The sequence below is a fragment of the Scyliorhinus canicula genome, chromosome 7 (assembly GCF_902713615.1).
Source record: "Scyliorhinus canicula chromosome 7, sScyCan1.1, whole genome shotgun sequence".
NCBI lineage: Eukaryota > Metazoa > Chordata > Chondrichthyes > Carcharhiniformes > Scyliorhinidae > Scyliorhinus > Scyliorhinus canicula.
Window position 1 is genome coordinate 6,952,431 of NC_052152.1, and position 26,620 is coordinate 6,979,050.

Consider the following 26,620-nt stretch of genomic DNA (forward strand, 5'->3'; position numbering starts at 1 on the left):
TCTCTACCCTTCTCCACTCTCAATCTCTTTCTGCCCCTCTCAAACCCGCTGTCCCCTCTCAATCTTTCTGCCCTCTCAATGTCCCTCCCCATTTCTCAATCTCTCCCTCTCTCTCTCCCTTTGTATATATGACTGAGTGTCTTTCTGCTGATTACCCCCTATCACTAACTGGGTCGCCTGGCCAGCGGAAACAACCCTTTCAATATTTACCTCCTCCTGGTTCTGAATGAATTGTTTTGATCCCTACTTAACCAGCTCAGCCACAGGGAAAAGGGGCTCTGCTTTTTAAATAGTCACGATTCGGAAGCCTCTGCGAAGAAAATCGGTGGAAACTGATTCCATGCTAATTTTGAAAAGACAATTGTTTAAATGCTTGAAAAGAGGAAAAAAGAATCCGCGTATTATGGAAAGGGTGGGTGTAGGAAGTGAGACTAAATGGATAAGCTTTCAAAAAGCAGCCACCAGTGCGGTGAGCTGGGGTGGCTCCCTGCTGTGCTGTAAGATTCCATATTCCAGTGAAACTGGACACTATCCATTTCCCAGCAAAGATCATCGTCTACCTCAGCGTTGTTATTAATGGAAGTTTAGTAGAAAGTATATAATCTAAATAAATACATTGACAGGTCTGTTGAGTGAAGAGGGATAATGGAATGTTCCAGAATCCGAGGCAGTGCTGATGACAGGAAATACAGCTTGCTTTGGACATGCAGGTCGAAGGTTAAAAGAACACTTAAAGTTCCCAGTGATCTGTGAAATCCTCTCAGACCGCCACATAAATCTTTGTGAAATGCATCTCTCATCTGCCATCCAAGCCAATGCATTTAAACAGATTATAAACCGAAATCTCTGCTGATTGTTTTCACGGCCCAACACTTAACACGTCGGTGGGGCTGTTGCCTGTCCCTCTATTATCCGCCGTTTGGTGGCGGCTGTGACACAGTGCGGGGGGAACAGGCTTTCCGTGTCAGAAGGTTCAAGGTTCAGCCCCCATTCTAAGGCTTGATTTTATCCATGGTGACATTCCTGGGCAGAAGCGAGGGATGCTGCACCATCAAATGGACGTGCCGTTAAATCCACGGCCCTCTCTGCCTAACTCATGATTGGAGGAGGAGCGATGGGCTTATTCCCTGACGTCCTGGCCAACATTCGTCCCTCGACAAACATCACCAACACAGATTATCTGCCCCTTTCCACGTTGCTGCGTGTGGGAGCTTGCTGTGCACAATTTGGCTGCCGTGTTCCCGACATTGCAACAGTGATCACACTTCAAGAAATGCTTCGCTGGCTGTAAGGCACTTTGTTGCCGGTCTAAATTTCTGGGGTGCTGGGGCGGTATTTTCCGTCCAGTCACGTTGGCGGGCTCCAATGGTCCTGCTGACGGTGCCCTCCCATCCCGGGTTCCATGACGGCGAGAGGTGTGTGCAACAGGGAAACCCTGTTGACAACGACAGGATCAGAAGATCCTGCCGCTGGTCACTTCCGTGCTGCCCTCCGCTGCTGAAGAACACGCCGCAGAGGGGGAGGAAAAGTGTGCCGCTAGTCTTTTCTTTATAATGGGTTGGAGAGTCTGTTACAATAATAATAATCTTTATTAGTGCAACAAGTAGGCTTGCATTAACACTGCAATGAAGTTACTGTGAAAATCCCCCAGTTGCCACATTCCGGCGCCTGTTTGGGTACACAGAGGGAGAATTCAGAATGTCCAATTCACCTGACAAGCATGTCTTTTGGGACTTGTGGGAGTAAACCGGAGCACCCGGAGGAAACCCACGCAGACACGGGGGAAACGTGCAGACTCCACACAGACAGTGATCCAAGCCGGGAATCAAACCTGGGACCCTGGCACTGTGAAGCAACAGTGCTACCCACTGTGCTACCATGCAATAGGGGAGGAGGGGTGGGGGGGGGGGGCCTTCAGATAAACATTCGTGCACTAATATTGGCAACAGAAATTTTACAACTCGACTTATTTTGAAGTGTGTGAATATTCCAGAGCCTTATTAGTGGTTCATGCAGTGCATAACTGGGTACAAGGCCCAGGCTTGATGGGCCAGTCCCTCCCTGGGTTACCATGACGATACTAGGAATTTGATGTTTGATAAGGGTTGCCTTGCATTTGGATGAGATGGGGTGGGAGGAAAGGTTGGGCGGGCGGGCGGGGAGGGTGGGGGAGGGGGGTGGCATCTTCTGATTGGCGCCCATGGCCACCCCACCCTCTCTCCCCAGGGTTGCCTCGGAGCTTTGTTGCCGAGGGTTGTCTTGGAGTCTTCCAGGAATTGAAGACTGATCTCTCGGGGTTCATGGAGGCCTTGCCTCAGAACCAAAAGCTCAGAGTTCGAAGCTCACCCCAGGACTTGACGGCCAAGGAAGGTGCGTCCATGATGTGGCCAAACAGGTTGACTATCAATCTGCAAATACTTTCAATGAACACCAAGAGATGGTGGTAAGAGTGGGAGAGATTCTGGGTCAGTATGTGATGAAAAGAATTTGGAGCGTCCACCATCACTATCCATAGCTCCCGACTACAGCACGTATGTTGGAAAGTGCATGATGTCACAGCACGCTGGACTCCCTTTTCTTTTTATAGAGTACCCAATTCATTTGTTCCAATTAAGGGGCAATTTAGCGTGACCAATCCACCTACCCTGCACATCTTTGGGTTACAGAATCCCTACGGTGGAGAAGGAGGCCATTCAGCCGGCGTGTCTGCACAGACCCTCTGAAAGAGCACTACCCAAGCCCACAACCCCGCTCTATCCCGATAACCCCTCAACCTAACCTACGCCCCTGGACACTAAGGGACACTAAGGGGTCGTGGGGGTGAGGCCCACGCAGACAAGAGGGGAATATGCAAACTTCACACGGACAGCGACCCAGGACCGGGATCGAACCCGGGTCCTCAGCGCCGTGAGTTAGGTAGGGTTTTGGGGGAGCGGGCCGAGGTAAAGTGCTCTTTCGGAGCACGACACAACACCATGGGCCGAATGGCCTCCTTCTGCACTGTCGGGGTTCTGTGAGTGATGAAAGGTTCTCTGGCTTTCCATGGGAGTGAAAAGGTGGGATGTATCGAGGTCAGACATCACTTCAGGTCTCCTTTGCCAGAGGAAACAGCTTCTCTCTGGTTGTACTGTCAAAACCCCTCATAATTTTGAACTTATCAATCAAATCTCGCTTCAAAAGAAAACTCGAACGGCATGAGGGAGATAAAGCTCCAGGGCTGTGAGCAGGGTAATGGGGCTGGCTAGACTGCTCAGCCGGACTTACACAATCACAGAACCGTTACGGCTCAGAAAGAGGCCATTCGGCCTATTAATGATCTGGATGTGAATGTAAGAAGCATGGTAAGTAAGTTCGCAAATGGTGGTGTGGTCAATAGTGAGGAGCAAGGCCTTAGCTTACAGAACGATACAGACGGACTGGCGAGATGGACAGAAGGGCGGCAAATGACATTTAACCATGAATGTGTGGGGTAATGCATTTTGGAATGATTAACAAGGCAGGACAATGAATGGTCGATCCGAGGATGTACAGGGGATCAAAGGGACTTTGGTGTAAATGTTCATATCTCTGAAGCCAGCAGGTCAGGTAGATGAGGTGGTTAAGAAGGCCTATGGGATTCTTACCTTTATTAAAGGAGGCATTGAATATAAGAGCACGGTGGTAATGCTGGAGCTGTATAAAACACTGGTTAGGCCCCAGCTGGAGCATTGTGTGGAGATCTGGGCCAGGATTCTCCGAAATCCCAGCCAAGTGTTGACGCCGGCGTAAACACCGGAGTGGGGCACGCCAGCGTCAATGCGCCCCCTGACCCAGCGATTCAGCAGTCCTCAGGGGGCCAGCACAGGGCCGGAGTGCTGCGCGCTGCTCTGGCGCTGAGACGCGGCCCTGCACTGCCGACGCAGGTCCACGCATGAGCGCGACAGCCGTCTCTGCGGCGGCGCATGAGCCCGACAGCCGTCTCTGCGGCGGCGCATGAGCCCGACAGCCGTCTCTGCGGCGGCGCATGAGTATGGTGGCCGTCTCCACGCCGGCGCAGCGCAACATGGCGGAACCCTACAGCGGGCCCGCACGGAAGGAGGTAGGCCCCCCTCCAGATCGCGGGCATCTGCCAATCTGTTGCCCCCGATCGCGGGACTGAACGCTGTGGAGGCCCCCCTGGAGTCTGATCCCCTGCCCCCCCCCCACCCACCAGGAAGGCCACCGCGGCCGTGGGTCCGAGCTCCTGCCGGGTAGTCCCAGGTCCAAACCGCAGCGGGACTGGGCAGGAATTCGGCCCGTCGACCGCGGAAAATCGCCACAGGGGCCTCTTTCAGCGGCCGCCCGACCGGTGGCACGTCAATCGCGCGGGAGCGATCGGCATCGATTCTCCGGTCGCTGGAGAATCGCGTCCCAGCGTGGAGTGAATTTCCTGCATCACCGGCGATTCTCCAACCCGGCGCGGGCTCGGAGAATCCGGTCCTGGTCACCACACTATAGATAGGAAGTGATTGCACTGGAGAGGGTGCAGAGGAGATTCACCAGGATGGTGCCTGGGCTGGAGCGTTTCAGCTATCAAGAGAGACTGGATAGGCTGGGGTTGTTTTCCCTGGCACAGAGAAGGCTGAGGGGGGACCTGATTGAGGCGTACAAATTATGAGGGACACAGACAGGGTGGATAGAAACGTAGGTATCATGGGGTGAATAACCAGGGGACAGAGATTTAAGGTAATGAGTAGGAGGTTGAGAGGAGATGTGAGGAAAAGCGTTTTCTCCCAGAGGGTGGTTGGAATTGGGAACTCACTGTCTGAAAGGGTGGCAGAGACAGGAATCCTCAGAAACTTAAGAAGTATTGAGATGTGCACTTGAAGTAGCATAGCATACAAGGTTAATGACCAAGTGCTGGAAAATGGGATTAGAATAGAACCAAGAACAAAGAACAATACAGCACAGGAACAGGCCCTTCAAGCCTGTACCGGTCATGATGCCACACTTGGCCAAAACACTCAGCACTTCCTTGTGCCGTATCCCTCTATACCCATCCTATCTATGTATTTGTCAAGATGCCTTTTGAACGCCGTTAATGTATCTGCTTCCGCAACCTCCCCTGGCAATGCGTTCCAGGCACTCACCACCCTCTGCGCAAAAACATCCGCTGCCTCAGAGTAAAGTGTTTAAAGCAGCAGCTGTTGCAAATGTCAGAGGCCTCCTCGAAAGCTAGCGACACTTGAATCGAGCTTCCAGTCTGTCAATTAAATTGAAATGGATGCAAATCACCAAATTACACCCTCCCGCTTACGCAGGGCGGGTACCATGCTGAGATTTTCATAGAATTTACAGCGCAGAAGGAGGCCATTCGGCCCATCGTGTCTGCACCGACTCTTGGAAAGAGCACCCGACCCAGGCCCACACCTCCACCCTGTCCCCATAACCCAGTAACCCCACCCAACACTAAGGGCAATTTTGGACACTTAAGGGCAATTTATCATGGCCAATCCACCTAACATGCACATCTTTGGACTGTGGGAGGAAACCGGAGGAAACCCAAGCCGACACGGGGAGAACGTGCAGACTCTACACAGACAGTGACCCAAGCCGGGAATCAGACCTGAGACTCTGGAGCTGTGAAGCAATTGTGCTAACCACTGTGCTACCGTGCTGCCCCTTAGGGTCAGAGCACTGCGACCCGTTTTTTGGAGGTCGCTCCATTCTCCACACAGTCGGTATTCCCGATCACAGAGTCGGACAATGGAGAATCCGTCCCAACATTGTACCTGAAGCTTAATCAGTGTTTTATAAAGGAAAGGTTTGTGCTGTCTAAACTATCTTATTGTGTAATTGGAAAAACTTGTCACACACAAACAAAAGCGAGACTGCGCCACAACTGCACCTGTCAAGAACTGGAGGTGAAGGCCCGATTCTTTGCCGTGCAGGATATTAGCCGGTTGACAAGAGAAAATGAGGTAAATATGATCTCTCATTGCCAGTTTGAAGGCCGTTATCAATGCAGGCACAGAGGTAAATGGGATAATTGAACCGAGCCTTGTAACAATGGAACAGACAGAGGCCAAGAACGAGTCCTTGAACGGAAGAGACAGGAATTTTCTCATTACCAACATTCTTTGAACATGAGGCCTTTACAGGACCCCCACAGTTCATCACTAAACTGTCAGCAGGTGTGACTACCCTGTCCTCTCAGCCAATACTTGTCTCTCTCTCTCTCTCTCTCTCGCGCACTTTCCCATTTATTCCACTCACAGCCAGTGCAGTGAATCACACGGCCTTGTGGACAGATATTAAAAAATACTGCCTCGCCGTTCATTCTGAATGACCTTTTAATCTACATGTAAATTCGAATCGGATGAAAATGCATCACTTTGTCAACTTGTGGAGGTCACAGCCCGGAGGTTACTTTACAAATCCTTCCTGAGGAGCTGCTCTCACTGCTTTACAGAAAAAAAAATTGGAGGGAGAAAAGCGGGTGAAGAAAATGATTCTTATTCTTATTCTTATTCTTATTCCTGTCACAGGGAAAAAAAACAGGACAAACGGGGGTGGGGGGGTGGGGGGGGGGGGGGGGGGGGGGGGGGTGGTGGCTCATTGAATTCACCTCACACACCAGAAAGTCGGAGTCTGTGTTCAAGCAATTTCCGCCTGCCATTCCTTGACGGATTTCTTTCCTCGTAAACCCTGATTGCTTATCGCCTGACACACTTTTTTGTTGTCAGGACGAGGGGCCCTTTGAGGCCTTCCGGCGTCAGCCCCCTCCCCTCCTCCCCTCACATCCAAACACACGCACACAAACACAGTCACACGCACGTACGTGGGCACACAGGAGCAGTTGTGGGGGCTGAAGGCTGGCAAGTGGGTCGGTGTCACGGAGGTCAATCAGGCCGGATGATGGTGGTGGAAGGAGTGGGGGTGGGGGTGGGGGTGGGGGGGGGGGGGGGGGGGGGGGGGGGTCTGAATTGGGGTGCCAGGATGTGGTAATCAAGGGGCAATGACCTTTTTCGCTGGCCAGGAAGCCCCCTTTTGGGAATGGGAGCACAAACAGATGAGACGTCCTCCTTTTGTCCGCAAAGGTGCCTTGTGCCCTTGGTATGACACCCAGTGGTGGCATGAAAGCCCTTCGGTGGGCGGCACGGTGGTTAGCACTGTTGTTTCACAGCTCCAGGGTCCCGGGTTCAATTCCCGGCCTGGGTCACTGTCTGCGCGGAATCTGCACGTTCTCCCCGTGTCTGTGTGGGTTCCCTCCGGTTTCCTCCCACAGTCCAAAGATGTGCGGGTTAGGTGGATTGGCCATGATCAATTGCCCTCAAGTGTCCAAAAAGGTTGGGTGGGGTTACTGGGTCACAGGAATAGGGTGGGAGGTGGAGGCGTGAGCTTAAGTAGGGTGCTCTTTCCATGGGCCGGTGCAGACTCGATGGGCCGAATGGCCTCCTTCTGCACTGTAAATTCTCTGATTCCACGATTCTTAGGTCGGCATTTGGCAGTGTTGGGGCCTCAACTGTCCCAGGCGCCACAGGCCAAAATCCCAGTAGAGGTGGGTAGGCAACTGACATGGCACTCCATTCCCGAGTGGGATGAGGTGGAGGGCACCAATGAGGAGTAGATATTTCACCAGATTCATTCCCTCCAACACGCAGAGAGATCGACAACAGATCGCTGTCCCAGCTTGGGTTTGGATCTTGAGGGAGGAATCTGCGAGGCACCCACCAAGCACATTTCACCCACCCCCACCAGTGCGCCCGAAAAAACAGAAGTGAAACTCAAATGCCTCCGTGCGAAGGAAGATGAAAGACTGCGCGACGTGCACAGGCCTGTGTTTGCTGGCACTAACCCATCTGATGGTTCAGGTAATCCCAGAGTATATGGATTCCAAATACTGGAAGCCCTACTAATCAAGCAGCACTTGTCAGAGCTTAGATCAAAAAGCTAGGAGACAGCACTCCAAACAAATCCTGGGCTAAGAATGTCTTAATGACTGGGTTTGCTCTGCACTTACTGCTTCCTCTGAAGCAATCCATTAGCCACGGCAAATAGGATAAAACGTGGCTTTGAGAACTGAGATTGTAAACTGTGAGGGAGGAGGTTAACGTTGATCTGAATCTGTCAGTCACCTGCAGGCCCCACCCCACTCTTATTTGGAAAGATAAGAACAAGGACTCGAGATTAGCGAAAGCAAATTTTCCCTCACAGGGAGAGAAAGCAGGAATTATAATGGGGAAAAAGGGAAATGCCAGGGACACTGAGCAAGTATTTTCTATCTTCACGGGAGAAGGCACAAATAACTTACCAGAGTTAGTTCGGAACAAAGGGTCAAATGAAAATGAGGAGCTTAGGGATACTACTGTCGGTAAAGGAATCTTCCCGGGCAAATAAGTGGAATTTAAAGTCGACAAATTCACTGGACCTGATGGCCTACAGCAGAGGGTTTTGGAAGAGTTAAGTCCTCGATTCTGGAATGATTGATGTGCATTCGATGGCAGCAAACATTCCTGCTACTCAAGGAAGGAGGGAGGGAGAGAGGGAAAGCAAGGAACCTCCAGACAGGCCAGTTAGCTTGTTGCACGCTGCGGGCAGAATGTCAGAACCTATTATTGTGGACATGGTAAAGGGCACTTAAAGGAAACTTGCAGACCGACAGCGCTGTTCGTGAGCACCGAACACTTCAGGGTGCTTCAGAACCAGTGAAAATCTTTTTGAAGTGTCACCTCTGTTGGGATGTAGGAAACACAGCGACCAGGCTGTGCACAGCTCCCGCTACAGCAACCTGATCATGACCAGAGGATCTGGTTCGCTGTGATGTCGAGTGAACGATTAATATTGACCAGGCCACCAGGACAACTCACTCTGCCCTTATTCGAAATAGTGCCGTGTGATCTCTGGGGGCTCACCCTAAAGGCAGCACCTCTGGCAGTGTAGTACTCCCTCAGTGCTGCTCTGGAAGGTCAGCATTCGTGATTTTGTACTCATGTCCCGCGGTGGAACTTGAAACCAGAACTTCAAAGCCACAGCTGACAGCTAAGAAATGGTCATCTGAATTGGCCGGATCCAAGTGTTTCCAGCAGCTTTTGTTTCCATTATAATAAAGATGTCTTTGCGCAATTATATAGAGCCTTGGTTAGACCACACCTGGAGGACTGTCTACAGTTTTGCTCTCTTTAGGGAATGAAGTGTGTACTTTCTTTCGAGAGGGTGCAATGCAATGAGGCTAATTCCTCAGTAAACAAGGCCTATTTTGCTGACAGATTGGGAGAATGCGAGTTGATTCAATGACGGGTCTAAAATCCTCAGTGAGCTTACAGGGTGGATGCTGAGAAAATCTTCCCCTTGGCTGGGGAATCTAGAACATGGTGTCACAGTCTCAGAATAAGGCGTTGGCCATTTAATAATAATAATCACTTATTGTCACAAGTAGGCTTCAATGAAGTGACTGTGAAAAGCCCCAAGTCGCCACATTCCGGTGCCTGTCCGGGGAGGCTGGTACGGGAATGGAACCCACGCTGCTGGCCTCGTTCTGCATTACAAGCCAGCTGTTTAGCCCATTGTGGTAAACTAGCCATTTATGACTGAATGGCAGATGCAACGTAACATGGATAAAAGTGGTTATTCATGGAATCTAGACAGTGCAGAAGGAGGCCATTTGGGCCATCGATATCTGCACCGGCCCACTGAAGGAGCAACCTACCTCGGCCCACTCCCCCGCCCTATCCCCGCAAGCCCGAGCATTGATGATGGTCGATCCACCTAACCTGCACATCCTTAGACTGTGGGAGGAAATCGGAACACCTGGAGGAAACCCACGCACACACGGAGAGAACGTGAAAAATAAACGGCAAAGTTCCTTTTTGCACGTTTCAAGCGTTGTGAATCTCGCAGAAGACCTCTTGTGGCATTCAACAAGTCGGGCGCAACGAGACCATTAAATCGCGCCCATGGTGTTGAGATAGAGGATCTGACATGGCCATATTGAATGGCCGAGCAGGCTCGAAGGGCCCAATGGACTCCTCCTGCTCCTATTTTCCATGATTCTGTGTTTCCATCAGGAGAAATTTCTCCACTCAGAGTGCTGTGAATCCTTGGAATTCCCTAACCCAGGAAGCTGTGGAAGCTCAGTCCTTGAGTCAAGGTCAAGATGGGGATTAATAGATTTTTGGATACGAAGAGGATCAAGAGATACGAGGACAGTGTGGAAAAGGTGGAGTTACATAGAATTTACATAGAATTTACAGTGCAGAAGGAGGCCATTCGGCCCATCGAGTCTGCACCGGCTCTTGGAAAGAGCACCCTACCCAAGGTCAACACCTCCATAACCCAGTAATCCCACCCAACACTAACGGCAATTTTGGACACTAAGGGCAATTTATCATGGCCAATCCACCTAACCTGCATATCTTTGGACTGTGGGAGGAAACCGGAGTACCCGGAGGAAACCCACACACACACGGGGAGGATGTGCAGACTCCGCACAGACAGTGACCCAAGCCGGAATCGAACCTGGGGCCCTGGAGCTGTGAAGCGATTGTGCTATCCACAACGCTACCGTGCTGCAGGGCCAGCTGTCATCTTGTTGAATAGTGCAGCAGACTCCAGGGGTTGACACCCTGCTGCCCCCCCACCTCTGTTGTTTTAACAACTGTCTTTCCATAACGCCATTCACAACCTCCCGAAGGTTATTGCAGCTGAGGAGGTCATTTTTGAAGTGTAGTCGCTGTGAGCCAACCTCTGCACAGCTTGCACCCACAAACAGCAGTGTGATAAAGCATTGGCTAATCTACGTTATTAGTAAGAGAGTTGGTCAGAAATACTCTGGGCGGGATTCTCCGTTGCCCAACCCCGAAATCGGGAACGGGATCGGGCGAAGAATGGCTCCCGACGCCGAAATCGCGACATGCGCCGGTTTCACGCTGGGTCACGATGCTCCGCCCCCCCCCTCCAAATCGGCATCATCGAGACGCACGCGGCGCGCAGTTGCAATCCCGTTGGAATGTCATTAACGGGCTCCCCCGCAATGCTTCGCCTCCAATAGACCGAGTCCCCCACGACGCGGGCCACGTATAGTCTCAGGGGCAGTGAGCGTGGCAAGGCGGTGAGAGAGAGAGAGAGAGAGAGAGAGGGCGTGTGGACAGTGTCCAGCACCGTCATACTCTGCTGTTAAAGCTGTGATACAAATGCACCACCCCTCTCCAATGCAAAGAGTCTCATTTACAATGGGAGTCACGAATCCCTCACGTATTCCAGCGTGCACGTGCTTCCACATTCAAACAACAGATTGTTTGTCCAGGACTCCTCCACGTCAAGAACAAAGAACAAAGAAAATTACAGCACAGGAACGTCCTTGCAATCTCTTTGCCTTCACATCCCTCTGGCCTTTAAAATGTCTTACCGTTTGACTTGCTGAGGAGATCATCTCACAACCTTCTATTAAGCAAAGCTAATTTAGTGTCCCCCAACCCTCCAACGCTATGCTGAATTCTCCAGGAATGAAAGGTTAATCTCCAGAACAACCCCAACCAATAGGAGACAGAACACAGGGGCAAAAAAAAAAGATTTTTTTTTTCACCTTGTTTGAACACTTCTGTTTATTTATTATAAAAAATATTAGAGATGAGGAAAATAGGGCTTAGAGCCACTTCTCTTCTTGGTCCCAATCAATGCCCTCTGACTGTTTGATCCGATGCTGCCTTGCCCTGGTTCACCTTCAAATTTTTCCCAACTTTATCTCCTCTGTGTGACTTGGCGTCCCGATAAAATGCCGTCCCAGATTCTCCAGTTAGTCCCAGCACCCAACCTTCCAGAGTGGGAGAATTCTTTCTAACTCTTTAATAATGTTTCTCCGTGCTCGCCAGAAACAGCGAATGTTTTCTGTTTGCTTAAGAGCTGGTCATTGACTTCAGGAAGCAAAGCACTGTACACACCCCTGTCAGCATTAACGGGGCCAAGGTGGAGATGGTGAGCAGGTTCAAATTCCTAGAAGTACACATCTCCAAAAATCTGTCCTGGTCCACCCACGTCGACGCAATCACCAAGAAAGCACATCGTCTACACTTCCTCAGGAAACTAAGGAAATTTGGCATGTCCCCATTAACTCTCACCAACTTTTACAGATGCACCATAGAAAGCATCCTATCGGGCTGCATCACAGCCTGGTATGGCAACTGCTCGGCCCAGGACCGCAAGAAACTTCAGAGAGTTGTGAACACAGCCCAGTCCATCACACAAACCTGCCTCCCATCCATTGATTCCATCTACACCTCCCGCTGCCTGGGGAAAGCGGGCAGCATAATCAAGGATCCCTCCCACCCGGCTTACTCACTCATCCAACTTCTTCCTTCGGGCAAGAGATACAAAAGTCTGAGAGCACGCATGAACAGATTCAAAAACAGCTTCTTCCGCACTGTTACCAGACTCCTAAACGACCCACTTATGGACTGACCTCATTAACACTACACCCCTTTTTGCTTCACTCGATGCCGGTGTTATATAGTTACATTGAGTACCTTGTGTTGCCCTATTATGTATTTTCTTTTATTACCTTTCCTTTTCATGTACTTCATCGGCTAAATTTGAATATCTGGAGTTACTGATTTAAATACTAGTTTTGATTTGACTTAGATTACCATTTTTAAGTTGATTTGAATTACTATTTTTAAAATTTTTAATTTGACTTAAATAACTATTTTGGGTTGATTTAAATTAATATTTTAAATTTGATTTAAAGAACTTTTTAAAATTTTCATTAAATAACTATTTTTACTTTGTTGTCAGATCAAGAGGGATAAATACTCTGTTTTAAAAAAAATCTAATTAAATAGTGCACAGGGATTGTATTTAATCTGACACAAAAACATCTTTCCAAAGTTTAATTTCATAGGTTTAATTTAAAGGAATAATTCATGGCAGGACAGCTCCAAGGCGTGGTCTGCTCCTCTTGCTCCATGTGGCAGGCTGGGGACAGTTCCAGTCCTCAGGGTTAGCACGTGTGCAGGAAGTGTCTCCAGTTACAGCTCCTGGAAGCTCAAGTTTGAGACCTGGAGCGGCGGCTGGAGACACTGTGGAGCATCCGTGAGTCAGAGAGTATCGTGGATAGCACGTATAGAGAGGTAGTCTCACCGCAGGCTGAGACTTCGCAGGCAGGAAGGGAATGGGTTACCACCAGCCAGAACAAGAGAGCGAGGCAGGTAGTGCAGGAATCTCCTGTGGCCATTCCCCTGCAGAACAGATATACCGTTTTGGATACTGCTGAGGGGAATGGCCTCTCACGGGAAAACATCAACAGCCAAACTCATGGCACCATGGTTAGTTCTCTGCAGAGGGGAGGGGTGATATATGTGACAGTGCAATAGTTATAGGGGGTTCAATTGTAAGGGGAATAGACAGGCATTTCTGTGGCTGCAAACGAGACTCCAGGATGGTATGTTGCCTCCCTAGTGCTAGGGTCAAGGATGTCTCGAAGCGGGTACAGGACATTCTGGAGTGGGAGGGTGAACAATGCCCCAGAGGTCGTGGTACACATCGGTACAAACGACATAGGTAAAAGAAGGGATGAGGTCCTAAAAGCAGAATACAGGGAGGAAGGAAGGAAGTTAAGAAATCGGACCTCCAAGGTAGTGATCTCAGGATTATTACCAAAGCCACGTGCTAGTCAGAGTAGAAATTACAGGATATATAGGATGAATACGTGGCTGAAGGGATGGTGTCAGGGGGAGGGTTTCAGATTCCTGGGGCATTGGGACCGGTTCTGGGGGAGGTGGCACCTGGGAAGGACTGGAACTGATGTCCTAGGGGGGCTATTTGCTAGAGTGGTTGGGGAGTTTTTAAACTAATGTGGCAGAGGGATGGGAACTGATGCAGGAAGTCAGAAGGTAGTAAAACAAGGGCAGGAACAAAAGGCCGTCAGGGGGAAAGTGTAAGGCAGAGAAGCCATAGTCAAAAATCAAAAAGGGTGACAGTACAAGGTACAGTGACTGAGGGGAGCTCAGTGAATAGGCCCAGTAATACTAAAAGGATTAAAACGGGAAGTAAAAACATAAATGGAAAGCGACGCAGCAGGTTGTTACATGAAGCTATGGGTTCAACGACAAGGAAAATTAGGAGAAAAGTTAAGAGGAAAAATAACTTACGAGAGGTTACTGATCGAGGTGTTAAGATTCAAAACAGAGGTATAAAAGCCAACATAAGTGTACTTTACCTGAATGCTCGTAGTATTCGGAATAAGGTAAATGAGTTGATGGCGCAAATCATCGTGAATGACTATGATTTAGTGGCCATTACTGAAACATGGTTAAAGGATGGTCACTTCTGGGAGTTAAATATCCAAGGGTATCAAACTATTCGGAAGGACAGAGTGGATGGTAAGGGAGGTGGTGTAGCTCTGTTATTTAAGGATGACATCCGGGCAATAGTAAGGGATGACATCGGTGCTACGGAGGATAAGGTTGAATCCATTTGGGTGGAAATCAGGAATAATAAGGAGAAAAAATCACTGATAGGAGTAATCTATAGGCCACCAAATAATAACATTATGGTGGGGCAGCCAATAAACAAATAAATAACTGATGCATGTAGAAATGGCACAGCAGTTATCATGGGGGATTTTAATCTACATGTCGATTGGTTTAACCAGATTGGTCAAGGCAACCTTGGGGAGGGGTTTGTAGAATGTATCCGCGATAGTTCCCTAGAACAGTATGTACTGGAACCTACGAGGGAACAAGCAGTCCTAGATCTGGTCCTGTGTAATGAGACAGGATTGATTCATGATCTAATAGTTAGGGATCCTCTCGGAAGGAGCGATCACAATATGGTGAAATTTAAAATACAGATGGAGGGTGTGAAGGTAAAATCAAACACTAGTGTTTTGTGTTTAAACAAAGGAGATTACAATGGGATGAGAAAAGAACTAGCTAAGGTAGACTGAGAGTAAAGACTTATTTGTGGAACAGTTGAGGAACAGTGGAGAACCTTCCAAGCGATTTTTCATAGTGCTCAGCAAAGGTTTACACCAACAAAAAGGAAGGACGGTAGAAAGAGGGAAAATCGACCGTGGATATCTAAGGAAATGAGGAAGAGTATCAAATTGAAGGAAAAAGCATACAAAGTGGCAAAGATTAGTGGAAGACTAGAGGGCTGGGAAATCTTTAGGGGGCTACAGAAAGCTACTAAAAAAGCTATAAAGAAGAGTAAGATACATTATGAGAGTAAACTTGCTCAGAATATAAAAACAGATAGTAAACGTTTCTACAAATATATAAAACACAAAAAAGAGTGGCTAAGGTAAATGTTGGTCCTTTAGACGATGAGAAGGAAGATTTAATAATGGGAGACGAGGAAATGGCTGAGGAACGGAACAGGTTTTTTGGGTCGGTCTTCACGGTGGAAGACACAAATAACATGCCAGTGACTGATGGAAATGAGGCTATGACAGGTGAGGACCTTGAGATAAGAACTAGGGGCAGGAGTAGGCCATCTGGCCCCTCGGGCCTGCTCCGCCATTCAATGAGACCATGGCTGATCTTTTGTGGACTCAGCTCCACTTTCCGGCCTGAACACCATAACCTTCAATCCCTGTATTCTTCAAAAAACTATCTATGTTTATCTTAAAAACATTTAATGAAGGAGCCTCAACTGCTTCACTGGGCAAGGAATTCCATAGATTCAAAACACTTTAGGTGAAGAGGTCCCTCCGAAACTCAGTCCTAAATCTACTTCCCCTTATTTTGAGGCTATGCCCCCTAGTTCTGCTTTCACCCGCCAGTGGAAACAACCTGCCCGCATCTATCCTATCTATTCCCTTCATAATTTTAAATGTTTCTATAAGATCCCCCCTCATCCTTCTAAATTCCAATGAGTACAGCCCCAGTCTACTCAACCTCTCCTCGTAATCCAACCCCCTAAACTCTGGGATTAACCTAGTGAATCTCCTCTGCACACCCTCCAGCACCAGTACGTCCTTTCTCAGGTAAGGAGACCAAAACTGAACACAGAACACCAGGTGTGGCATCATAACACCTTATACAATTGCAGCATAACCTCCCTAGTCTTAAACTCCATCCCTCTAGCAATGAATGACAACATTCCATTTGCCTTCTTAATCACCTATTGCACCTGTAAACCAACTTTTTGCGACTCATGCACGAGCACACCCAGGTCTCTCTGCACAGCAGCATGTTTTAATATTTTATCATTTAAATAATAATCCCGTTTGCTGTTATTCCTACCAAAATGGATAACCTTACATTTGTCAACATTGTATTCCATCTGCCAAACCCGAGCCTATGAACTTAACCTATCCAAATCCCTCTGCAGACTTCCAGTATCCTCTGCACTTTTTGCTTTACCACTCATCTTAGGGCAGGTTCGGTGGGTTGGCCACGCTAAATTGCCCCTTAATGGGGAAAAAAAAACTAATTGGGTAGTCTAAATTTATTTTTAAAAAGACGTCTCCCAACACAGGTTAAAGTCCAACAGGTTTGTTTGGAATCACTAGCTTTCTGAGCGCAGCTCCTTCATCACCTGTACCCAATTATTTTTCTCCAATTAAGAGGCAATTTAGCATGGCCAATTCACCTACCTTGCATATCTTTTTGGGTTGTGGGAGTGAGACCCACTCAGAGACGGGGAGAATGTGCAAACTCCACATGAACAGTGGGCGGGATTCTCCCGTACGCGGCGGGGCGAGGGGTCCTGGCAGGATGGAGTGGCGTGAACAACTCTGGTGTCAGCCCGCCCCAAAGGTGTTGGATCCTCTGCACCTTCAGGGGCTAGGCTGGCGACGGAGTGGTTTGCGCCCCACCGGCTGGCGTGGAAGGCCTTTGGTGCCACGCCAGCCAGGGCCGAAGGTACTCCGCCGGCCGGCGCGAGTCCATGCATGCGCGGGAGCGTCAGCGGCGGCTGACGTCATCCCCATGCATGCGCGGGTGGGTGGGGAGGGGTCGGGTTCACTACGCGTCGGCCATCGCAGAGGCTGACACGGCAGCCGCGTAGGAAAAGAGTGCCCCCACAGCACAGGCCCGCAGGATCGGTGGGCCCCGATCGCGGGCCTGGCCACCGTAGGGGCACCCCCCTGGGGCCAGATCGCCCGCGCACCCCAGGAACCCAGAGCCCGCCCGCGCCGCCAGGTCCCGCCGGTAAGGGACCTACTCTAATCTACGCCGGCGGGGACTGGCAAAGGACCAGCGGGACTTCGGCCCATCGCAGGCCGGAGCATCGCCGGGGGGGGGGCCGCTGCGAGCACCCACCGACCAGCGCGGCGCGATTCCCGCCCCCGCTGAATCTCTGGTGCCGGAGAATTCGGCGGCCAGCGTGGGCGGGATTCACACCCCCCCCCTGGCGATTCTCCGACCCATTGCCTGTCCAGTGCCCTTCCTTTCAGTAAAGTTTCCCACTCCATCATAGTCAGCTCATACCTCACACCATCATAGTTGCCTTTTTTGAGGTTCCGGAACCTTGTCTCAGAATCAACTACTTCACTATCCACCTTAATGAAGGATTCTATCATATTATGGTCACTCATCCCCAAATGTTCTCTCACAACTAGATAGTCAACTAATCCTTTTTCATTGGGGTCTAAGATGGCCTATTCCCTTGTTGGTTCCTCAAGGTATTGGTCCAGAAAATCATCCCGTGTACCCTTACACATTGCGACGTCTCGCGAGATCGCATTAGATCTCGAGAGGCGTGATGAGCCGGGTAGATCCCGGAAGTGGGATCTCCCGGAATCTACCGATCGCGTTGCGCCATGCCGTGCCGTGCTGCTTTTCGGGTGGAACGCGACCGGTATATCACACCCAAGATGCCTGGTGTTATTGACCCGCTGACCAGAGAGAAGGTGTTTTCCCTAACTGTCCTCTCAAAAAGTCTGAGATCCTTAAAATCCTTTATTGACTGACTGACCTCGTAACCTCCTCTGACCCAAGGGAACAGCCCTAAACCTTTCCTACTGTCCTCTTAACTGAAGACCCTCATCCCTGATAACACCCTGGTAAACCTCCTCTGTACCCTTTCCAAATGCCACTTGTTGCTGGTGCCGACTTGGTTGACCACTCTTTGTGTGGAGGGGAACTTACCGAAAATCAGTTCCAAAATTTGTGGCCACTTTCCCCCACCCTCACGTTGAAGCTGTGACCCCTTGCCTGACTGTTATGGTTGAGATTAACCTTCAATGACCCCCCTCCTTACCATCTGTGACCTCCAGCTGAGCCTTGGCGAGGATGCTTCCTGCCACGGTCAAGGCTTGGCAGATGTAGTAGCCAGCGTCAGACCTCTGGATGTTGGTGATGGTGAGGTCCCCCGTCGAGGAGACGGCAAATCGACTGGAAGGCTGTGCAGGCTGATTCGGAAACAGTAGGTTCTAGAAGTGAAACACAACAGAAAGCCCAAAGAAATTAATTTTTGACTCTGCAACACCACTCACACACTGACTGAGAGAATGCTGCCTTCAGGACACCAAAATGGAACAGCATAAGAAATGGGGGCAAGAATAGGCTATTCGGCCTTTCAAGCTTGCTCCACAGTTCCATACGGTCATGATTGAACATCTACCTCAACTCTTACTTCCTGCACCAGCCCTTGATTCCCTGAGTACATAAAAATCTACCAACCTCTGCCTTGATTGGACTCAATCGTTGAGCATTCACAACTGCTTGAGTGAAAGAATTCTTCTGGAACAAAATCCAAAATGGCCGACCTCTTACCCAGAGGCCGTGACCTCATGTTCTCGATTCAGCACCTCTACCCCGTCTAGACCCTTCAGAATTTCACATGCTTCAATGTGATCACCTCTCATTCTAAACTCCGTTATCATTGAGGGGCAAGTCACAAAATGGAACGGACAGGGTGGCTCAGTGAGATAATTCACAGCCTGAGAATCACAGAACCCATACGGAGTAGGAACGAAATAAAACGCACATTTCTACGGCGCTCCTCACAAGCTCAGGATGTCCCAAAGCGTATTGATTCCAGATATGAGGAGATTGTCCAATGAGGAGAAATTGAACAGTTTAGGCTGATACCCTCTGGAGTTTAGAAGAATGAGGGGAGATCTAATTGAGGTGTACAAGATGATAAAAGGTTTGGATAAAGTAAACATGGAGCTGATGCTTCCTCTTGTGGACATTCAGAACGAGAGTCATAGCTTTAGGATAAGTGGTAATAAATTTAAAACAGAGATGAGGTGAAACTGCTTCTCCCAAAGGGTTGTGAATCTGTGGAATTCGCTACCCCAGAGTGCGGTGGATGCTGGGACAGTGAGTACATTTAAGGAGGAGTTAGAGAGATTTTTAATTGGTAATGGGCTGAAGGGTTATGGAGAACGGGCAGGACGGTGGAGTTGAGGCCAGGGTGGGATCAGCCAAGATCACATTGAGGGTGTTAGCCTCGGGAGGCTACGTTGTCGACCCCCACTCCTAGGTCATGTCTTCTCGGTAGGAGATGCTCTGGCTAATTTTGCAATACAGCTCTTGGTCTGTAACATTGTACGTAACAGATGAGGAACATATCAGCCATGGTAGAACGGCGGAGCAGACTCGATGGGTTGAACGGCTTCATTCTGCTCCTATATCTTATGAACTTATAATGACTGGAAGAGCAGGTGTCCTGGCTAACACTTACCCCTGGGCCAATATCATTATTGCTTTGTGGAACTGGCTTATTGGTTGGTTTGCTGGAATTGCAATGTCGTCTGCACTTCAAAGAAGTGTAAAGCATTCTGGGATGACCCCAGGCTGTGAATGGTGAATAATAAAATGTATATTCTTTCTTTCAATATAAGAATCGAATCCCATCGATTCCCAGGAATGCCAAGTTCTAACAGAGCACAGTAGCACAGTGGTTAGCACTGTTGCTTCACAGCACCAGGGTCCCAGGTTCGGTTCCCGGCTTGGGTCACTGTCTGTGCAGAGTCTGCACGTTCTCCCCGTGTCTGTGTGGGTTTCCTCCGGGTGCTCCGGTTTCCTCCCACAAAGTCCCGAAAGACGTGCTGTTTGGTCATTTGGACAATCTGAATTCTCCCTCTGTGTACCCGAACAGGCGCCGGAATGTGGTGCCTGGGGGCTTTTCACAGTAACTTCATTGCAGTATTAATGTAAGCCTACTTGTGACAATAAAGATACTTATTATTTGGAATTGCTTCACAAAATCAACAACTGGTATTGATATAACTTCTCTAATGCTGTGAAATATCCCAGGCTGTTACATCGGTGTGTTATCAAATAAAAGTTACTCCAAGCCACGCAAGGAGCTACTGGGAGGGTTTTACAGGGAAGTTTTAGTACGGGCTGGAGGGAATCATGGATGTAAGGAGGGAGAGAGGCGACGATGGAGCTTGAAAACCAGGATGAGAATAAATCCGATGCACTCTGAATAGCCCGGGATTTGCGGGCCAGAATTGACAGGGCTGAGGAGGGGAGGGGCTGCATATTAACCCAAACCCGAGACAAACATGCTCGATGGCCTGGGGTGTCTTTCCCCATTCCTGTTACATCCTGAAATTTTCTACCCCCTCTCTTAGGAGGTCACAGTTGCAAATTAACGCTTTTCAATTAGACAGTCTGCAATTTCTTCACTCCCTTAAATTATGTCACCGCTTAATTAAGAGGTGTATACTTTTATTAGCTAATGATGGATTGTCCACTCTGATAGATTCAAGGATGATGCCATTAGCCCTCGTTGCAGCTAACAAACGATGCCTCTTATGGGTTCTGCAAATTATGCTTAACCTTGCATTATTTGGCACTACAGCTATCAGCTCACCCTCCATTAACTGGTCGCAATCCTACTCTGGGAACATAGTGTCCACACTCCATCTATTATCATTACACCCTCGCAATTAAAGCTGCTTCGCTGCATGAATAACTCCATGTTCTTAAAAGGGCAACGATAGGGCTTGAGGAAGCTTGCACATTTCTTAGCAATCTACCCCCTCTGACCGAGCCGTCTGTTCTAATTCTTCCTTGTGTGCGTCAAAGTTTGTTCGATAACCACTGCTGGGGTGTTTTATGATGGGGAAGGTGCTATATGAATGCAAATTGTTGCTTTGTTTGGGGGGGGGGGGGTGGTAGAGGAGGGGAACTGTTCTACCATTAGAACCAAAGCTGTTCTTGTATCCATTCGATGTGGGCCAGCATTTACTGCCCATCCGTAATTAGCCTTGAGTAGCTGGCCAAGCCATTTCAACAGAGGGTCTGGAGTCACATGGAAATTTTAGGAGTGCACGGGATGGGATTTAACGACGATGGTTTCAAGGTCATCATCACACTTTTAATTCCAGATTTTTCATCTGTCTTGGTGGGGTTCGAATCCCGGTTCCTGCATTACTAGCCCAGTGACTTATCCACTGCACTTCCCCACCACTACTGCCCCGACGAGCAGAATGCTGTCATCGGTGACTCAGCGGGTAATGCTCTTCCTTCCGAGCCGTGTGCTCAATTTCCACTCCAGGAACTTGGATGCAAATCGAGTGAGTGCCCAGTGCCGGACTGGGGGGAGTGCTTCACTCTCGGCGGTGCTGTCCTTCTGGTGCGAATGCTGAACTGAGGCACTCTATTGTGCATCTCAGGAATCCCACGTCGCTGCCGTGAAAAGTACTCCAATGTCCTGGGCAACATTTATCCCAAACCCAGTGACATGGGGCAAAAGAAAAAACCAAATGATCTGGTTATGATCACATCGCCAAGTTTGGGATCCTGCTTTGCACAAATTGCTGCCACTTTTCCCTGCATTCCAACAGCACACACCCGACAAAAACATTTGATTGGCTGCAAAGTGCTGAGGTTGTGAAAGGCGCTGCAAAGTTCTTCTGGTCTTCCATTGATGATGCCGTGACATCTCCCTGTGATGCGCTCGATGGACCGAGCGGTAAATGACGGAATGAGGTGTGGCGCCCCCTGATGGTGGGGGAAATATGCAAAGCCAACTGTGGTATGGAGCATGAGCTTCCACGCACGGGGGTGAGTTTCCTGAGCTCCCCATGGATGAGTTGTGGGGGGGGGGGGGGATTGGAAATGGTACTTCAGAGTCTCTGAACTAGAAACGGTGGAAGATCAGCTGAAACTCCCCTACATCCTGTCTGCTACTCATACAAGGGTGTGGAATTTGAACAACATGAAGGTTGATCTTGGATGAGGTGATGCTTCCATAGTAGCAGAGCCTGTGCATGCAGTGAGGTCCTTGGATGTGGTACCAAAGGGAGGTCAGTGTCCCAGGAATAGACATCACTCTCAGGACAAGAATGGGTGTTCCACCAAAATGGTCCCTTTCCATGGCTACAAGCAATGATTTCAGAGAAAGGTACCTCACGGTACCTAGCCCGTCCTCTCCATACTGCCTCTTTGAATGAACCACCCAATCAGTTCAAATCCTCTGCTCTTTTCCTCTGGCCCTGATTTTCTTTACTTTTAAGTATTTACACAATTAAATCTGCTTCCATCACCCTGTCAGAGCGCTTTCCAGGTCAGAACCACTCACTGCACAATCCAAAATCCCCTTCTTTTTCATTAAATTATGGGATGTGGGCATCGCTAGCCAGGCCAGCATTATTACCCGTCCCTCATTGCCCTTGAGAAGGTGGAGGTCAGCTTCCTTCTTGACCCGCTGCAGCCCATGTGGTGTAGGTACACCCAGCATGCTGTTAGGGAGGGAGTTCCAGGATTTTGAACCGGAGACAATGAAGGAACAGCCGATATAGTTCCAATCAGTGAGTGGCTTGGAGGGGAGCTTGCTGGTATTCCCAGGTATCTGCGGCCCTTGTCCTTCTAGATGGCAGAGCCCATGGGTTTGGAAGGTGCTGACAAAGGAGCCTTGGTGAGCTCCTGCAGTGCGCCTTGTAGGTGGCACACACGGCCGCTACTGTGCGTCAATGCAAGAGGGAGTGAATGTTGAAGGTGGCGAATGGGGTGCCAATGAAGCGACAGATTTGTCCTGGATGGTGTTGAGCTTCTTGAAAGTTGTTGGAGCTGCACTCATTCAAGTAAGTGGAGAGTATTCCATCACACTCCTTACTTGTAGATGGTGGACAGGCTTAAGGGAGACAAGAGGTGAGTTACTCAAGGCAGAATGCAGAGCTTCTGACCTGCTCTGGTAACCACAGTATTTATATGGCTAGTCCAATTCAGTTTCTGGTCCATGGTAGCCCCCGGGACATTGAAATGGGGGGATTCAGTGATGGCAATGCCATTGGATGTCAAGAGGTGGTGCTGAGATCCTCTCTTGTTCTCCCTCTGCTTCTTTTACTAAGTATCTTAAATCTGTGTCCTCTGGTTTCTGACCTGTCTGCTCCTGGAGATGGTGTCTCCTTATTTACTCGATCAAACCACATGTACTTTTTCCAAAGTAGGAACAAACAAAAACAGGTACGCAGAACATTTGATCTTTGGGCATCTTCTGTTTACTTCAGCTGATTGAAATATGAACAGATGCAGGATTAATACAACAATGGAGCCTGCGAGAGAAACATAGTGGCAGCTGAATCTATATCGACAAACTTGATTTAGGATAGGTTGAGGGGTGCAGTGATAATGCTAAGGGTTCTCTCGCACTTTAACCCCGATGTCATTATTTTTAACTGGACGGTCCCAGAGTGCTTCGCAGCTAATAGCTACTTTTGAAATGGGGTCACTGTTGTAATGTCAGAAACAAGGCTGGCCATTTATGTTAAGCAAGCTCCCAGGAGCTGCCATGTGATGAAGGACCAGGTAATCTGATTTTAGTGATATTGGTTGAATGAGAAGTATTGGGTCAGGACACGGGGAGTGTCTGTGCGGAGTCTGCACGTTCTCCCCGTGTCTATGTGGGTTTCCAACGGATGCTCCAGTTTCCTCCCACAGTCCAAAGATTAGGTTAGGTGGATTGGCCATGGTAAATTGCCCCTTAGCTGCGGGGATAGGGTAGGGTTAACGGGGATAGGATGGGGGAGAGGGCCAGGGTAGGGTTCTCTTTCAGAGGGCCTGTGCAGACTAGATGGGCCGAATGGCCTCTTTCTGCACTGTAGGGATTCTGTGGCGTTGATCGTGAAGCCCATCTAGCCTGCTCTGACATTCACAAAGATCTTGACTGATTTTCTACCTCAACTCCACCTTCCTGCCTTATCCGCATATCCTTCAGCCCCCTGAAGGGGGGGCTAAGAATGACCAACCTTTCTCTGGAATACACTCAGTAACTTGAGATTTCCCAGCAAGAGGAAATAATCTCTCAGCATCTACCAAGTCCAACTCTCAAAGGCTCTCACCCGTCTCCATATCACCTCTCATTGTTCTAATTTTTCGAGAACATACGACCATTCTACTTACTCTCTCCTGAGAGAACAACTGTTTCCCTGGAATCAATGATTATTGTAATGCAGCACTTGTTGATGGATCAGACAGGTAGCGTGTACTCACCTGGCTCCCCTCTTTCTGCCAGAAGACTGCTGGCTGAGGATTTCCTTTTGTCGCACAGGGGAAGGTGGCCGTCCGTCCCTGAGCCACGATCTGATCCCTCGGCCTCACGACAAATTGAGGGGCAGCTGGGGGAGGGAGGGGGGCGGGGTTGATGGGGGTGGGGGTCAACCAGATGACATGTCAGAGAGCACAGAAACACAGTGAATGCCTTTGGTCAAAACCTTCACAATGGACGCACAGAAAGAGTAACAAGAAGCAGGGATTTCCCCTTTTAACAGGCGGTGGTTTCTATGGACCATCCGCTCACTCCCGCTTTCTGTCCTTTCTGTACAGTGTGATTTCATGCCTTCTTCCAATTCTATCCCCTCATTCCTTGCTCAGTTGGCTGCTGCTCACGTGTGTGCCAGTTCACTGAGTGGTTCTGTCACCCATCTTCGCCCAGCACCCACTCTTTGCAGGAGGAACTACAGGAGCTGGAACTTTGATTCATTCACCGCGCTCTAATTCAGGGGGTCACTAGACAATGATCAGGAACCCTAGATGATTTCCCCTCTCTCTCTCTCTCTAACCCAGAGGGTCAATGGGCAGTGACGAGGAGCAGGGACCCTGGCTGATTTCCTCTCTTTCTCTAACCCAGGGGGTCAATGGACAGTGACGAGGAGCAGGAACCCTGGCTGATTTCCCCTCTCTCTCTCTCTAACCCAGGGGGTCAATGGACAGTGACGAGGAGCAGGAACCCTGGCTGATTTCCCCTCTCTTTCTCTAACCCAGGGGGTCAATGGACAGTGATCAGGAGCAGGAACCCTGGCTGATTTCCCCTCTCTCTCTCTCTAACCCAGGGGGTCAATGGACAGTGACGAGGAGCAGGAACCCTGGCTGATATCCTCTCTTTCTCTAACCCAGGGGGTCAATGGACAGTAATCAGGAGCAGGAACTCTGGCTGATTTCCCCTCTCCCTCTAACCTTGTGAACATTGGTCAGTGATCAGATGCATAAGCTTGGCTGATTTCCACTGCTATAAGCCAGGGGTCACTGGGCAGTGATCAGGAACCGGAACCCTGGCTGATTACTCCTCTCTCTCTAATCCAGGGGCCACTGGACAGTGATCAGGAGCAGGAACCCTGGCTGAATTCCCCTCTTTCTCTACCCAGGGGTCACTGGACAGTGATCAGGAACAGGAACCCTGGCTGATTTCCTCTCTCTCTCTCTCTAACCCAGGGGCCACTGGACAGTGATCAGGAGCAGGAACTCTGGCTGATATCCCATTTCCCTATAATCTTGTGAACATTGGTCAGTGATCAGAAGCATAAGGTTGGCTGATTTCCTCTCTCTCTCCAACCCACGGGGTCAATGGACAGTGATCAGGAACAGGAACCCTGGCTGATTTCCCCTCTCCCTCTAACCTTGTGAACATTGGTCAGTGATCAGAAGCAGGAACCCTGGCTGATTTCCCCTTTCTCTCTCTCTAACCCAGTGGGTCACTGGACAGTGATCAGGAGCAAGAACCCTGGCTGATTTCCTCTCTCTCTCTAACCCAGGGATCACTGGACAGCGATCAGGAGCAGGAACCCTAGATGATTTCCACTCTCTCTCTCTCTAACCCAGAGGGCCAATGGGCAGTGACGAGGAGCAGGGACCCTGGCTGATTTCCCCTCTTTCTCTAACCCAGGGGGCCACTGGACAGCGATCAGGAGCAGGAACCCTGGCTGATTTCCCCTCTCTCTAACCCAGGGATCACTGGACAGTGACCAGGAGCAGGAACCGTGGTTGATTTCCCCTCTCTATCTAACCAAGGGATGACTGGACAGTGATCAGGAGCAGGAACTCTAGATGATTTCCCCTCTCTCTCTCTCTAACCCAGAGGGTCAATGGACAGTGACGAGGAGCAGGAACCCTGGCTGATTTCCCCTCTCTCTCTAACCCAGGGGCCACTGGACAGCGATCAGGAGCAGGAACCCTGGCTGATTTCCCCTCTCTCTCTAACCCAGGGGCCACTGGACAGCGATCAGGAGCAGGAACCCTGGCTGATTTCCCCTCTCTCTCTAACCCAGGGGCCTCTGGAAAGCGATCAGGAGCAGGAACCCTGGCTGATTTCCCCTCTCCCTCTAACCTTGTGAACATTGGTCAGTGATCAGAAGCATAAGCTTGGCTGATTTCCCACTACTATAAGCCAGGGGTCACTGGGCAGTGATCAGAAACCGGAACCCTGGCTGATGTTATCCTTCTCTTTAATCTTGGGAGCTTGACACAGTCTGTTGCAGATAATT

At 49.6% G+C, this 26,620-nt stretch overlaps 1 protein-coding gene across 18 annotated transcripts in view; it reads right to left on the reverse strand.

Moving 5' to 3' along the window:
• Positions 1 to 26,620, reverse strand: part of robo2 (roundabout, axon guidance receptor, homolog 2 (Drosophila)) — a 1,648,725-nt gene that overhangs the window by 138,306 nt on the left and 1,483,799 nt on the right. For all 18 annotated transcript variants that reach the window (XM_038801330.1, XM_038801331.1, XM_038801324.1 and 15 more), the window contains 2 exons: positions 24,354 to 24,478; positions 18,160 to 18,331 (listed from right to left, as the gene is read on the reverse strand). In XM_038801330.1, coding sequence (XP_038657258.1) covers positions 18,160 to 18,331; positions 24,354 to 24,478 — 297 coding nt within the window. The remainder of the gene's footprint in view (positions 1 to 18,159; positions 18,332 to 24,353; positions 24,479 to 26,620) is intronic.